This window comes from Lactuca saligna, chromosome 8, assembly GCF_052625555.1.
Source record: "Lactuca saligna cultivar CGN05327 chromosome 8, ASM5262555v1, whole genome shotgun sequence".
NCBI lineage: Eukaryota > Viridiplantae > Streptophyta > Magnoliopsida > Asterales > Asteraceae > Lactuca > Lactuca saligna.
The window spans coordinates 207152297-207168863 of NC_136424.1; the positions used below are offsets into that span (position 1 = coordinate 207152297).

The 16567-nt window shown below is 38.7% G+C and overlaps 1 protein-coding gene across 1 annotated transcript; it reads right to left on the reverse strand.

Moving 5' to 3' along the window:
- Positions 1 to 14537: 14537 nt before the first annotated feature.
- Positions 14538 to 16566, reverse strand: LOC145012511 (protein FAR1-RELATED SEQUENCE 5-like). Its single transcript, XM_078971310.1, has 4 exons — positions 15965 to 16566; positions 15635 to 15884; positions 14994 to 15541; positions 14538 to 14906 (listed from the first exon to the last, which is right to left on the reverse strand). The coding sequence occupies exons 1-4, from the start codon at positions 16421 to 16423 to the stop codon at positions 14736 to 14738; spliced, it is 1428 nt and encodes a 475-aa protein (XP_078827436.1). The 5' UTR covers positions 16424 to 16566; the 3' UTR covers positions 14538 to 14735.
- Position 16567: the final 1 nt, after the last annotated feature.

The window sequence follows — 16567 nt, forward strand, 5'->3', positions numbered from 1 at the left end:
GCAGCTTCTGTCAACAATTTGACTCCATTTTCTGGTCCGAACAAGGTTTCCTTTGGTAATGGTACGACTCTTCCTATATCCCACATTGGGCACACGTTTTTACACAAGAATATCCATCGTTGGGATGTGTTAGTCGTTCCCAATCTCACTAAAAACCTTCTATCTGTTAGCAAATTGTCATACGATAATTCTCTGGATGTTTTATTTTCTCATCCTAATTTTTACATTCAGGATCGAAAGACGAAGCAAGTTCTAGCACAGGGCCGGTGTAACGGTGGTCTTTATGTGCTCTCCTCCAATCCGCATGTCCTTTTTTCTTCCACTAGTCCTAAGTTAAAGGCTTCTTTTGAACTTTGGCATGCCCGTTTAGGACATGTGTCCTATGACTCTATTTCTCTGTTAAATAAAAAGGGCCAATTGTCGGTTACCTCTATTTTACCCAAACCGTTTTTATGCTCTTCTTGTCAGATGGCTAAAGCTCATCGGTTACCTTTTGTAAACAATGAAAAACGTGCTATGAAAGTATTAGATCTTATTCACTGTGATTTGTGGGGACCTTCTCCCGTATGTTCGGTTGATTCTTCTCGTTATTATGTTGTCTTTGTAGATGACTATTCTCGATTTACGTGGTTTTATCCACTAAAAACAAAGTCGGGTTTTCATGTTGTATTGGATGTATTTCTTAAATTTGTGTAGACCCAATTTAACACTAAAGTCAAAATCTTTCAAAGCGATAGTGTCACGGAATTTCTCAATCACTTAGTTCGTTCTCTACTTGAGAAAAATGGCACATTTCACCGTATTTCATGTCCGTACACTCCACAACAAAACGGGCGAGTCGAGCGGAAGCATCGCCACATCGTTGAGACAGGTCTTGCTATGCTCTTTAGTAGTCATGTTTCCCCATCTTACTGGGTTCACGCGTTCAGCACCGCCGTCTATATTATCAACCGGCTCCCCTCTTCAGTATTAAAGAATCGCTCCCCATTTGAGATGCTTTTTTAAGACTCCACCTTCCTATGATCATTTTCGCCCGTTCGGGTGTCGGGTCTATCCTTATTTACGTGACTATGTGGATCACAAACTATCTCCACGGAGCCTTCCATGTATTTTTCTCGGGTATTGCTCTCAATATAAGGGTTTTCAATGTTTGGAGCCCACCACATCTCGTATCTTTGTCTCTCGTCATGCTCGCTTTGATGAACAATGCTTTCCCTTCCATAATGATGCAAATTCATTACCAGCCCACATTCTTGTTTTATCACAGTTTCGAGATGACGCATACGATGCTACGACACTGCCACTGTCTCCACCTGCTACTGTTACCGCTCCAACACCAACTCCCATGTTACTTTCATGGTGTCTATCTGAGGATCCCTCTCCACCAGCCGCTTCTGCTCCCACTGTTGATAATAATGACCATGGCTCTAATGATCACAACCATGGTGGTGTAGATTCTGACTATGATGTTGTCTCTGAAGATCTTCCAACTGAGCCGACATCTTCAGTCTCATCGTCTCCATCACCACAATGTCCTCCTCCTCCGAGTCATCCGATGATCACCCGGGCTAAAGCTGGCGTTTTCAAACCTAAATATCGGGCGGATCTCGCTTCTCATGGGCTTTTGGTAGCTCTTCACGCTTCCATCGATCCCACCAGTTTTAAAACCGCTGCTCGTTACCCTCATTGGGTGAACGCCATGCAACAGGAGTTTGATGCTTTGCGTTGCAACAATACCTTCACCTTGGTCCCTCGCCCGCACAACCACAATGTTGTTGGCTGTAAATGGATATTCCAGACAAAATACCTTGTTGATGGTTCCATTGATCGTTACAAGGCCCGTTTAGTTGCCCAAGGATTCAGCCAAGTTCCTGGCTTGGATTACTCTCATACCTTTAGCCCGATAGTTAGAGCCGCTACAGTCCGCATTGTTTTGTCTCTTGCCGTTACCAACAAGTGGAATCTTCATCAACTTGATGTTAATAATGCTTTTCTCAATGGCCACTTGAGTGAGCGTGTGTACATGGAGCAGTCACCGGGTTTCCAAGACCCCCAATTTCCTAATCATGTGTATCGTTTAAACAAAGCTCTCTATGGCCTCAAACAAGCGCCACGGGCTTGGTTCCATCGGCTTAGCTCGTTTCTAATCACAAATGGTTTTGTGTGCAGCCGGGCCGACCCTTCTCTCTTTGTTTTTAAACGGGGTGCATGTATTATGTATTTGTTGGTTTATGTTGATGACCTGATCCTTACTGGAAATCAAGCCTCGATTATTCAATCCTTTATCCACAAGTTGCATGTTGAATTTGCCATTAAAGACCTTGGTCGTCTTAACTACTTTCTTGGTCTCGAGGTGACATATACTACCGACGGTTTGTTCCTCAGTCAGTCCAAATATGCCCATGATATCCTCAAGCGGGCAAATATGATTGATGCCAAACCTGTCACCACTCCCCTTGCTGCTAATGCTGCTTTTGTCACAAGTGGCGACCCGTTTGATGACCCCACCACTTACCGTTCACTTGTGGGAGCACTCCAATACTTGACGATTACCAGACCTGATATCTCGTTTGCGGTAAATCAAGTCAGTCAGTTCCTTCAGGCTCAGACTCTCTCCCATTTTCAGAGTGTCAAACGTATTCTTCGGTATGTCAAGGGAACCATGTCCTTCGGCCTCACTTTCTCTCACCGAAATTCTCCATCACCTCTTCTCGGATACTCTGATGCTGATTGGGCTCGTTGTCTTGACACCCGACGCTCCACCTATGGCTACTCTATCTTCCTCAGTGGCAACCTTGTTTCTTTGAGTGCCAAGAAGCAACCTACCGTCTCTCGCTCCAGCTGCGAACCCGAATATCGGGCCATGGCAAATACCACTGTTGAACTCATTTGGATTACTCATTTGCTTCAAGAACTCCATGCTCTCCCACTTGTTCGTCCCACGCTCCTATGTGACAACAAAAGTGATGGGTTTTGAGCATTCTAACACTTCCTAAGTGTACATGCAACCCCAATAACCTTGGATCTATGTTTGTCTAATTTGTCATGCAAAGTTGATTTCCAAGGTTATATTTCTATCTAGCATACATGGGGAACAATTTTAACATAAAGTATAGATAGAATAACTTACCTTGTTGTTGCTTGTGTTCCTTGAAACCTTGTGAGCCTAGCACCCCAAGTGTGATGCCTCAAATGCTTCACACAACACCAAATGCTCTTGGAAGAACTTATGAGAGAACACACACTCTTCAAAAATCGGCCAAGCCCTCTATATCTTAGTGTAACCGATTTGGGAGGAGATCATATTACTTATATAGTGTTGACACATCTAGGGTTAAACCCTAATGTGTCATGACTCTTCATTTCCATGACCCATGGGTTTGTAACTCCCATGGAGCATCCATGGAACATCCTATGGGTGGAACCCAACTTGATGATCCATGGAGCCTTTTAGCCCACTATACAAGATATGGATGATTTACTTAATCAACCCATATATTTAATTAGTTATCTTTTGATCACTTAATTAATTCTAAATTAATTCTTGATCAAACTAATCAAATAATATTATTAATATATTAGAACTTATAATATATTAATAATCTCCAAGCGTTATTTCTCTCATTTAGTCTATCCAATTGCATGGTGCCATGCAACCCAAATGGACCATGCCGGGTCGGGTCAAGTACATACCAGAAATAGTTATGGACTTAGACACCTTATCCAACAGTCTCCCACTTGGATAAGTCTAGTAACTATTACTGCAAGTATGACTTCAGGAACCGATCGGCAATCGTAGCTCTTTACAAGGTTTCTCGAAACTTGAGAAGATGATGGTACGCCATTTAAGATAAGTGATCATATAATCCTCTGTTCTAGATATCAGTCGGACAAATACATGGAACAATGTCTTACTTATTGTCCAACATTTGTTTCCCGATTTCCGATTTGTTTGACAAAGAACTTTATTGAACACATCAATTAAGTTCTGACCGGGCCCGGTACATAGGTCAGAACAAAATCATCGAGGGGCCCAGATATCAGCTTCTAATCCAAGAAGGAACAGATAAACTTCGACTCATATGTTTGTTCTACTACTCATTAAATTACACATAAGAGCATGATTTTATAACATCGAGTTACCAATGCGTTTTTCGTACAATCAATGCCTAACCAACTTGTAAGTAACAAATCATATCTCTAGGTTTAAAGACTTATATGATATTACCGTCTCACGATCACTCGAGATAGAATTCCATGAAGTGATTCCAGTGAGCGTGGGTTGAGTCCAATGCTCAGAACTTATGAGCACTCATGATTGTTGTAGCCTTGTCCCAGACCTCTACAATCAAACATGACAGTCTTGATTCATACCTACTTCCGACATATGACCGACTGTGGAGGTTTGAATAATATGTTAAACCAAACAAAATTATTCTGGAAGTCAAAACATGCAAAAGAAATATAGTAAACGATCGACAAGAGATAGCAACACTTTACTCATAAATAAAACACTTTTATTCATCATCAAATGTCAATTACACTTTACAAATTTCGAGATTATCTAACTACTAAATTTAATATCATCCTTCAGCCCTATGCTCCGAGCATGCTGGAGATGCTTAACCCGAGTCAGTCCCTTCGTGAGGGGATCTGCCGGATTCTCATCTGATGATACCCTCTTTGCCACGAGGAGTCCTTCTTCGATCCGATGTCTGATGAAATGGTATTTTCTGTCGATGTGTCTGGATCTCCCGTGATCCCTTGGTTCCTTGGCTAAGGCAACAGCACTTTCACTATCACAGAAAATTTCCATCGGCTCTTTAATAGCTGGTACAACTCCAAGGTCTCCAATGAAGTTCCTCAGCCATAACGCCTCCTTTGCCGCTTCGCTAGCTGCAATATACTCTGATTCACAAGTAGAATCTGCCACTGTCTCTTACTTGGAACTCTTCCAAGAAATTGCTCCTCCATTTAGGGTAAAGACCCAGCCCGACTGAGAGCGGAAGTTATCCCTATCAGTCTGGAAGCTAGCATCACTATACCCTACAACTCTCAAGTCATCACTCCCACCGAGGGTAAGGACCCAGTCCTTAGTCCTTCGTAGGTACTTGAGAATATTCTTTACCGCAATCCAGTGTGCCTTGCCAGGGTTCCCCTGAAACCTGCTAACCATGCTCAAGGCAAAGGCTACATCAGGTCGAGTACACGTCATAGCATACATGATCGAACCTACAGCTGAAGCATAAGGTATTCGACTCATTTCTGCTATCTCAGCCTCAGTGCTAGGGCTTTGTGTCTTACTCAGCTTGGCGCTACTCTGGATGGGCAACTCTCCTTTCTTGGAGTCTTGCATTCTGAATCTCTTCAGAATCTTCTCCAAGTAGGTACTTTGACTAAGTCCAATTAGTCTTTTACTCCGATCTCTCAAGATTCTTATCCCCAAAATATAGGCAGCTTCACCAAGGTCCTTCATAGCGAAACACTTTCCAAGCCAGGACTTTACTTCCTGCAAGGTTGGAATGTCGTTTCCTATGACTAGTATGTCATCCACATACAATACCAAAAATCTAACTATACTCCCACTAGCCTTGACATATACACAAGATTCATCTTCACTCCTAGAAAATCCAAATTCCTTGACCTTTTCATCAAAGCAAAGATTCCATCTGCGAGGTGCTTGCTTTAATCCATAAATGGATTTCTCAAGCTTACACACTCTATTAGGGTACTCGTTACTGACAAAACCCTCTGGCTGACTCATGTAAACATCTTCAGCCAACTTCCCATTAAGGAAAGCGGTTTTGACATCCATTTGCCAAATTTCATAGTCATGAAATGCGGCTATGGCTAACAGAACCCGAATAGACTTAATCTTGGCTACCGGAGAAAAGGTCTCATCATAGTCCACTCCAGGAATTTGAGAGAAGCCCTTTGCAACCAGTCTAGCCTTATAAGTGTGTACTTTACCATCCATGTCGGTCTTCTTCTTGAAGACCCATTTGCACCCTACAGTCTTTCGACCTGGTACATTCTCAACCAAGTTCCAAACTTGATTGTCACACATGGATTGTATCTCGCTATCCATAGCCTCTTTCCATTTGGCAGACTCGGGGCCCGCCATGGCTTCCTCGTAGCTGTTAGGGTCATCTTGACTTACTAGTGTCTCATCACTAATAAGTGTCTCACCTTCTGCAGTAATATGGAATCCATAGTAATGCTCAGGTGCACTCCTAACTCTCGTGGAACGCCTCAGAGGTACAGATTCGTCAATTGGCTCAACAGGAGTTTCCTCCTCAAGTTGAGGGCTAGAGTTTGAAGTTCCTTCACCACTTGACTCTTTAATTTCTTCAAGATCAACTTGCCTCCCACTGTCTCCTTGGCTTATAAACTCTCTTTCTCGAAAGACCCCTCTTCTTGCTACAAAGACCACATTGTCACTAGGTCTGTAGAAGAGGTAACCAAAGGATTGCTGTGGGTAGCCGATGAAAATACACCTCTCGCTTCGGGGTTCGAGCTTATCGTGAGTCTCTCGTCTCACGAAAGCCTCGCATCCCCAAATCTTGATGTGGTCTAGTTTAGGTACTTTACCAGTCCACATCTCGTGAGGAGTTTTGGCAACTTTCTTTGTAGGGACTAGATTAAGGATATGGGCGGCAGTCTCTAAGGCATACCCCCAGAATGAGATTGGTAGCGAAGCTCGACTCATCATGGAACGAACCATGTCCAACAAGGTTCGATTACGCCTCTCAGCCACACCATTCAACTGCGGTGTCCTGGGAGGTGTCAATTGTGAGACAATCCCACATTCCTTTAGATAGTCGAGGAACTCTGAACTAAGATACTCACCACCTCGATCGGATCGAAGCATCTTAATGTTCCTGCCCAATTGATTCTCGACTTCCTGTTTAAATTCCTTAAACTTCTCGAAAGTCTCTGACTTATGCTTGATTAAGTAGACATATCCATATCTACTGTAATCATCGGTAAAAGTCAAATAATAACGATTAGCATCCCTTGTGGCATGTTTGAATGGTCCACACACATCCGTGTGTATAAGGTCCAACAAACCTTCACCCCTTTCACATGAGCCTGTGAAGGGTGACTTTGTCATTTTTCCAAGTAAGCATGATTCGCAACTATCATTTGACTTTAGGTCAAACGACTCCAAGACTCCATCCTTTTGGAGTTGGCCTATGCGTTTCTTGCTTATATGTCCAAGACGACAATGCCATAATGATGCTTTATCCAAGTTATTATTATTAGTAGAATCAATACACAAAACATTATTTCCTAAGTTATCTACAATAGATACAGCTTCATACACACCATCACAAGGTAATGCTTTAAAATAAAGTACATTATTAAAGAAAGCATTAATCGAACCAACTTCATTATCAAACGAAAAGGTAAAACCTTGTTTGTACAATGCATGAAAGGAAATAATATTTCTTGCCATTTCTGGCGAATAACAACATTTATTCAAATCTAAATTTAACCCACTACTTAGCGATAAAGTATAAACTCCAATCTTGGTGACAGGTGTAACTTTCCTATTCCCCATGATTAAGTTTATTCTTCCTTGCTCCATATTCTCACTTCTTCCTAGTCCCTGCAAGTCACAACAAATATGAATACCGCAACCTGTATCAAGGACCCAAGATTTCGAATGGGGTGAGTTATTAGAAATGATAGTGTAAATACCTGCATGGTTGGGTTTGACTTTCCCATCCTTTACATCTTGCTGGTACTTTGGGCAGTTCCGCTTCCAATGAGCTTTTTCGTGGCAATAGAAGCATTCAGCCTCTTTTGGGTCAGAAGAAGGAGTAATGAAACCTTTCTTGGTTCCACTTGAAGAAGAGCCATCAAGGGTCCGAGCCTTGGTACCCTTTGAAGATCTCTTTCTCTTCCTCCCTCGACTCTGCCCGATTGCCAAGACCGGAGTTGAGTCTGGAGTAGGAGTGATAGCAACCGACTTCCCCTTAAGACCTGTTTCTGCGGTCTTGAGAAGTCCCTGAAGTTTGCTGAGGGTGACCTCTTCCTTGTTCATGTGATATGTCATGCGGAATTGATCATAGCACGATGCTAAGGAGTGCAAAATGATATCTATTGCAAGCTCCTCAGGGAAGTTCACATTGAGCTTCAGCAAACGATCCACATACCTTTGCATTTTCTGCATGTGGCTCGTGACGGACTCTCCGTCCTTCATCATGGTTGTTATCATGGAGCAGATGACTTCGTACCTCTCTTGTCGTGCACTTTGATGGTATCTTTCCATCAAATCTTGGTGCATTTCATAAGGGTAGAAGTCTTCATAAGACTTTTGGAGTTCAGCTGTCATGGTGGCTAACATGATGCAAGCCACCTTGGTTGCATCTCTTTCATGAGTATGAAAGTCAGCGATCTCCTGGGGAGTTGCAGTGGACTCGTCAATTTCCTTAAGCTCCTTGTCAAGGACATATTCTTTGTCCTCGTAGCGGGTAATCATCTTGATGTTTCTGATCCACTTATTGAAGTTGGATCCATCAAAGGTGACTTTCCCACATAGACTCATAAGAGTAAAGGAGCCATTAGGATTCGAGCCAGAAGCATTAGTTGAAGACATCTGAAAAAGAAGAACAAGTTTAGTTTAGATTTAAGAGAGTCCTTAATAAAACACCCAAATGTAATATTAAGGCTAGGATCCAATCACAGTATAATATAACTTAGAAGAGGTATGCTGTAATCTAAGCTATACCATATTTGAAAGGTAGGTGAATGACGATTCACCAATTTCCACCACGAAAACCGAAATATTAAATATTTAGTTTTTATTGGTTTTAGAAATTCCTAGATTCTTTGAGATCCAATGAACTTTTCAAAGGCATGTTTCAATCTCGGGAGTGCCCTCCAGGTTTTGTGACTGGGATGCCGAGGATCACAAAACGAGGTGTGAAGTAACCATGCAAATCACTTGGTACCCTTAAAGTTTATCACTCAATCGATGTGCCGGTAAACCACACACGCTCCACCGATACTATAATAAACCTTAAGTCACCCTTTACCTACCTTGTTAAGTCCAAGTTAGTGTGCCGGTTAACCACACACGCTCCACCAACGACTCAGACAAAGTGTAAAGTGTAATTTCATGGATTAGCACCTTATTCACATTTTTCCTAAAGTAACTAAGATTGGGAATTTAATAAACATTTAGTTACTTTATTATATTTATCATACTTTGAATGAGAATTTATAAGTCCTTGTCTTACCCGTTCGGCTAACGACCCTCCACCAGTCAAGCAAGCGATGGGTGAGAATATACACCCATTAAGTCACCATTTTATAGGCAACAACCTTATACCCACCTTATAGACCGGCTTCGTGAATGAGGCGTACTAGCGGTAAGACGACTTGTTCTTATACATATATATAATTATTAAATCATCATAATATAAGTATAAGGGTTGAATTTTAACTTTTAAAATTCTAGGGGTTGGAACTAAAGTTTTAACTTAACTTTACTTGTTCCAAAACTTGAGGGCAAGTTTTGTAACTTTCAAAACTTTTCATTTCTTGCAACTTATCAGTTTAATAGAGTCATAAAATGAAGACTCTTCATTTTTTTATAATTCTTGTGTTTTCTTAATGGTTTTAACTCAAGTGTGACTCTTGGTTTTCCATAACTTAAGGATAAGTTATGAACTCCATTAAAACACATTATGATCAAGAATTAAACTACCACATAGGTTACAAATAATTCCTATGATCATCTAAAACATCATAAGAACAAGAACATGAATATGAACACAATCAAAAATTACATAAAACTTTGTAATTTTTGATAACTAGTTGTTGTAAATGAGTTAGCAAGACATTACACCACCAAAAACAAGTTTACATTTACTAAAACAGTTTGGGGTAATGTTTCTAATTCATTTTCCAGCAACTGAATCGAAATTCTGCACTCATTCGACCCTACTCGCCGAGTGCATGAACATGACTCGCCGAGTTGGTTGAAGATACACATGGACTCGACAAGTTCCCCCTATAGACTCGACGAGTCCGTTCGCAGACAGCAAATTTTCGATTCTGTTTTCAACTTTTAAGCACAAATAAGAACAAACAAGCCTAGGCTCTGATACCACTGATGGGTTTTGAGCATTCTAACACTTCCTAAGTGTACATGCAACCCCAATAACCTTGGATCTATGTTTGTCTAATTTGTCATGCAAAGTTGATTTCCAAGGTTATATTTCTATCTAGGATACATGGGGAACAATTTTAACATAAAGTATAGATAGAATAACTTACCTTGTTGTTGCTTGTGTTCCTTGAAACCTTGTGAGCCTAGCACCCCAAGTGTGATGCCTCAAATGCTTCACACAACACCAAATGCTCTTGGAAGAACTTATGAGAGAACACACACTCTTCAAAAATCGGCCAAGCCCTCTATATCTTAGTGTAACCGATTTGGGAGGAGATCATATTACTTATATAGTGTTAACACATCTAGGGTTAAACCCTAATGTGTCATGACTCTTCATTTCCATGACCCATGGGTTTGTAACTCCCATGGAGCATCCATGGAACATCCTATGGGTGGAACCCAACTTGATGATCCATGGAGCCTTTTAGCCCACTATACAAGATATGGATGATTTACTTAATCAACCCATATATTTAATTAGTTATCTTTTGATCACTTAATTAATTCTAAATTAATTCTTGATCAAACTAATCAAATAATATTATTAATATATTAGAACTTATAATATATTAATAAGCTCCAAGCGTTATTTCTCTCATTTAGTCTATCCAATTGCATGGTGCCATGCAACCCAAATGGACCATGCCGGGTCGGGTCAAGTACATACCAGAAATAGTTATGGACTTAGACACCTTATCCAACAAAAAGTGAGTTATTTCTTACTCAGAATCTGGTTTCCCACAAGCGTGCGAAGCATATTGAACTAGATTACCATTTCATTCGGGAGCTCGTTTCTTCTGGGAAACTTCATACCAAATTTATATCCAGCAAGCTCCAGGTGGCTGACATCTTTACTAAAAGTCTTCCCCGCCATCAGTTTGAGTTGTTCCGTGACTTGCTCACCATTGGTCCACCACCATTCCGCTTGACGGGGGATATTAGACATGATTAGCTAGCTGTGTTTATTTTGTTATTGTCTAAGGGTGTATTTGTAACTTTTCTATTCTATATATTGCATTCCTCTCTGCCTAATTGGACATCAGAGAGTTTTTGTGAGTTACGCTCTTAGTAAGAGAAGGGCAGATTAGGAAAAGATTCACAGTCAGCGATTGATCTCAGCTTTCTCGTCGAGACTTCTCTTACCGAGTCAGCCAGCCTAATTTGGTTTAACAAACAACCTCAGCTGACCGAGTCAGCCAAATACATCTGACAGTCATATATCAAACAGCCCCTTAATATATATATATATATATATATATATATATATATATATATATATATATATATATATATATAATTGTGAGCTCTACAAATTTTAAGATCAAAAGCTTAAAAAACAAGGAAATAAAATATAAGCCTTTGGATTAAAATTGGATGGTGGAGATTATTTAATGGTAATTATTGTAAAATGTTTAAGCTAATAAAAAGTGTCCAAACACAATGACTTTGAATTTACCATTTTTAAAGCTTAATATACCATATATTATGCATAAACAAACACAAAAGACACAAAAATTAACACACATTCGGATCATATATAATCAAACACTCCCTTTTGTTATATTTACCAGTTTTTTCTCTCTCTAAACTCCATTCTCTATCAACCTCAGCGGTTTACACTAACACCATAATTGCCACCAGCGTTAGCCAAACACCATCACCCACCTCTGCCACTACTACAACCATCAGAATCGTCGTCGTTACCGTCTGCCACCATTGTCGTCTCCAACACTAACCATCACCACTGTCACGATGACCGTCTACTCGCTAACACTTAAAGCCCTACCACTCATTTCCACTGCTACCATCCCTGAACTGTTACCATCTCCTCTCACCGCCGTCACGACTCCCCCTACCTTGCATTGAAGATTGTTTTTCTCTAAGAATCTCTTTTCATCCTTAGATATTTGTAGATCTTAGGTTATTTCAGTCAAATCCGTCTAGATCTAAATTTCTGTTGACGTTTTATTGTCAAAATCAAATATAAGTTTGTGTTTGTTCATGTTGTTGTATAGTTATTTCCGTTTTCTTGTAATTTTAAAAAAGTCCAATATTTTTGTTGTTATATTGTAGAAAGTAACGGATTACAAAACGTTAAAAATTTATATTTTATGTTTTTGGTTTCTCCTGAGGGTAGAAGGAAGAACAGCTTCTCTTTATTAGCATCAAGTAAGTAAAAATATAAATGTTTTTGTCTTTTACGTTATAAATGTTTTTGTTTTTTTACGTTTCAAAGGCATGATAGTTCATACCAAAAACTCTCATCTATGCATGTTATATCAATAGTTTATTTTTTTTATTCAAGTCCAATAAAATCCTAAAATTTTAGCCTGGTTTATGTTTTAGTCCTAAACTAATTTTTGTTTACGAAAAAGTTCCAAAAACCGGTAAAAGTTTGCATTTTAACCCTTTTTGACTGGTTGGAACCGGTAAAAAATTAATTTATAACTATTTCATAAATTAACCCAAAATATTGGGACTTTTCTACAAAAACAAAAAATATTAGGGTTTTTCTGCAAACAAAAACCTTATTATTATTATATTAAAACTATAAATAAGTATACTATTTTTTAAATTTGTTATTATTAATATTATTAATAATACATATAAATACATTTAAATTAAAAAAAAATATTAAAGACATTTTATAAAGGTGAAGGTTGAGCGGATGGTAATACTTTAAGCTTTGAAATCATGAATGTCTGTTTGTATATTCTAACTTTGTATATGGTCATTTCACATTTGTTATGATTGTTTTTAATTCAGAATATTAACATTTAACAATTTAAAAGAAGCTACTGATTTTTCAAATTGTTTACAAATAGTGAGCATGTGATATGCATGTATGTCTTGTGTGTAAGTATTTTTGAATGTTGCTCTTTTTCATTACTTTATCCTTGTGGTTTTTTTGGAAACATAGCAGATATATTGTGATAAAGCAAAATAAATCATATTACTTTCTATTAAATAAGATATTTTAGTTAATATTTTCGAATTTTGATATGGGCCACCAATGTAAATATTTATTGTGGATCTGTTGGATTTGAAAAGAAATCATTCTACCTTAAGAAATTTTATATAGAAAGTGAGAAATCCTTTTATCTTAAACTATTTTTACATAATTTTACAAATAGGCAACTTCTTTTAAATTGTTAAGTGTTAATATTTTGAATTGAAAACAATAATAAGAAATGTGAAATGATCATATACAAAGTGAGGACATACAAGCAGTGATTTCAATGCTTAAAGCATTACCATCACCACCACCTTCACCATTAAATAATTTCTTTAATATATTTTTATTCAAGTGTATTTATATGTATTATTAAAAATATTAATAATAATGAATTTAAAAATTAGTATACTTGTTTATAATAATAAGACAAAACTTCAAAAATGGTCCCTGTGGTTTCCAGAAATATCAAGTTTAGTCCCTAAGTTCAAAAAACCTCACAGATGGTCCCTGTGGTTTCAAAACTTTTAACAAATGGTCCCTCCGGCTCACTCCGTTAGCATTTCACCGTTAACTCATTTTTTAATAAAATATTGCAGGGGTAATTTCGTCATTTCAGTTGTAACCTCCTCTCTTTAAAAGAAATTGCATGTCCGATTTTTGGGCAAATCCTTTAGCTTCATCAGTCGATCATCTCTCCTCCTTTCCACTGTTGCTCGACAGTTGCACCCTTCACGACATCCAATCGCTTCTGATTCAAAGATGGTGACTTGCAGATGTGGGAATGAAGCAACGAAGATCACTTCATGGACGGATCGTAACCCTGGAAGGCAATTTTGGAACTGTAAAAGATGTGGTTTCATTCGATGGTCTGATCCCCCTATGTGTGCTAGGGCATTGGTGGTGATTCCAGGTTTGATAAGATCAAAGAATCGATTGGAGGAGAGGGTCGCCATTGTAACTGCACAATTGTGGAACTACCAGTTGATGTTGTTTTGTTCATGGGTGTTTTTTTTTTGGTATTATTTTAATCTCTAAATATCTTCTGAAGGTTTGGATGGTAATGGAGTTTTGGTTTTTGGTTTGTAACCATTGCAGGGTTTTTTTTTTTATTTTAATCGGATAGGGGTTTTTTTGCTTTCAGTTTATGTAGGTGGTTTTGGAATTGGTGGTGTTGTATTTGGTTTATGTATCAGATTAATGTGTAATGCAGTGGTAATGGTAATGGTAATGGAATGTAGTTTGTTATAGTTCATTGTTCAATTTCTTGAATGTTTTTGAAATGTAATTGTTAAGTGTATTGTAATTGCATTTTGAAGATGGTTTTCATTTGCAATTGAAATGTACATTGTTATTAATTGATCTGTGAAGTGAGGGGTAGTACACAAAACATATTAATTCATCACCAAAAAGTGCATACACACCATTACATTCAAAGTTATAAAGTTCTTAACACAACCATGATCCAAAAAGTGCATACACACCATTACATGCAAAGTTTTCAAGTTCTTAACACATCTTCAAACAAGTACACATTACATAAGTTTCTAAATACCTACAACACCAACATCCTAATAACCACTAAAAAGTCAATTTTCAGCCTCCTCCAACTTCACCACTGCCTCCCTGCCCTTTACATGTTCTGGAATTGTGCCCTTTGTTATGACACTTTGAACAAGTGACTGCCAAATATTTCCTGCTCAATCTACCAGCTTGGCTGTTTGGCTCATCAACACCCCTTCTTCTCTTCTTCTTAGGCCTCCCAACCTACACATGTTGATATACTATAGTTAAAATTGAATTCATTCCATGTTCACATGTATACTATATATTTTGTGTACTTTAAATACAAACCTGTGTCTTATGTTTTGGTGGAAGTAAAGTGAATGGGCAGTCACTTTTAGGCCACATTGTACGTCCATTCAATGGATCAATTTTGTTGAAATACATGGCTTTCCATGTTGATAACCTATAGCAAGGATGGACCCATTCATCAACATGTGGGGCATTTTCACTATTTTCAATTTTGTCCCATATAGCACAAACAGCATGTCTACATGGGAAACCTGTAATCTCCCAAAACCTACAACTGCAACTGTGATCATTCAAATTTACCACATATTGGTCTTGCCATGTGCTTGCCACTTGGTACTTCCCTGCCCCATTGTATTTAGCCACATACTTTGATGCATCAGCCTTAATCTTTTCAAACAGTGTAGTTGCAGTAGGGGTTAGAAGTCCTTCACACTTATCTATTTCCTTTTGCACCACACATAACCTCTTCATGAGATACTCTCTAATATACTCTAAGCAAGTGATAATAGGTTTATCCCTACCTTCATCTAGCTTTGAATTGAATACCTCACAAAGGTTATTCAACAAACAATCAGTATGTGCCCTTCCTGAATAATATATATTAACAGAAGACAATTACACATATAGTAAACACACAAAAGGGAAGATTAACAATTCTCAATAAATTTCTAGAAACTTACCACTAAAGTGAGATTTAGCCCAAGTGTTTGCTGGGATCTTAGACACCCAAGCATGAGCCTCTGCATTGATCTTCTTCAACTCATCCATTGCTCTGTTAAAATGATTGACTGTTGTTGCTCTACCACACTCCCAAAGCTGGTCACTTAAGTCTTTTCCTTTCCATTGCTTCTTCATGTTTTCCTGGATATGCCTCAAACAGAACCTGTGTTCTGCACTAGGGAATACTTTCTCCATTGCTGGTATTATTCCCTAAACAAAAGTCAATGTAATCAACATTAGTTAACCAAATGTATTTAGTAAAGGTAATAAAAAAGTTAGGTGGTACACACCTTTTGTCTATCTGAAATGAAGGTAAAGTTTGAATTTGGTCCCAGATCCAGATCTTCTCCTAACAGTTCCAAGAACCAGGTCCAGCTACTTGTTGATTCTGTCTCTACCACTGCATATGCTACAGGGTATATGCCATTGTTTGAGTCCAACCCTACAGCAGTTAACACTTGCCCAGGGTAAGGGCCCTTCATGAAAGTACCATCTAGACCTAGAAAATCTCTTAATCCAGATTTGAATCCTAACTTCAATGCACCTAAACAGACATATATTCTTCTAAAAGTTCTTGTGGTAACAGACAGGGAGGTTTCTGGATACACATCAATCCTAACTGTTGTACCAGGATTAGTGTTGAGTAGCTCCAACACATAATCCCTCAAAAATCCATACTGTACTTGGTAGTCCCCACTAATGATACGCTCAGCCATTGACTTTGCCCTAGCGACCTTTTGCAATGACATTCCTACCTCCAATTTCTTGCACAACTCTTCGTGTAAAGCTTTCACTGGAATTTTAGGGTTACTCTGTATTTGTTGAACAATTAAGTTTGCTACGTATCTGGAAGTGCAAGCTTTAACCGCCCTTGTTTGCAAACATTTATGCTC

Bases quoted from the DNA above. Each gene is read 5' to 3' on its own strand.
- LOC145012511 (XM_078971310.1), bottom strand. From the start codon at position 16,423: ATGTCATTGCAAAAGGTCGCTAGGGCAAAGTCAATGGCTGAGCGTATC. The intron at 15,885-15,964 runs GTGTGTACCACC...ACTTTTGTTTAG, and splicing joins TCATTTCAGATAGACAAAAG to GGAATAATACCAGCAATGGA. The intron at 14,907-14,993 runs GTTTGTATTTAA...CAACATGTGTAG, and splicing joins CACCAAAACATAAGACACAG to GTTGGGAGGCCTAAGAAGAA.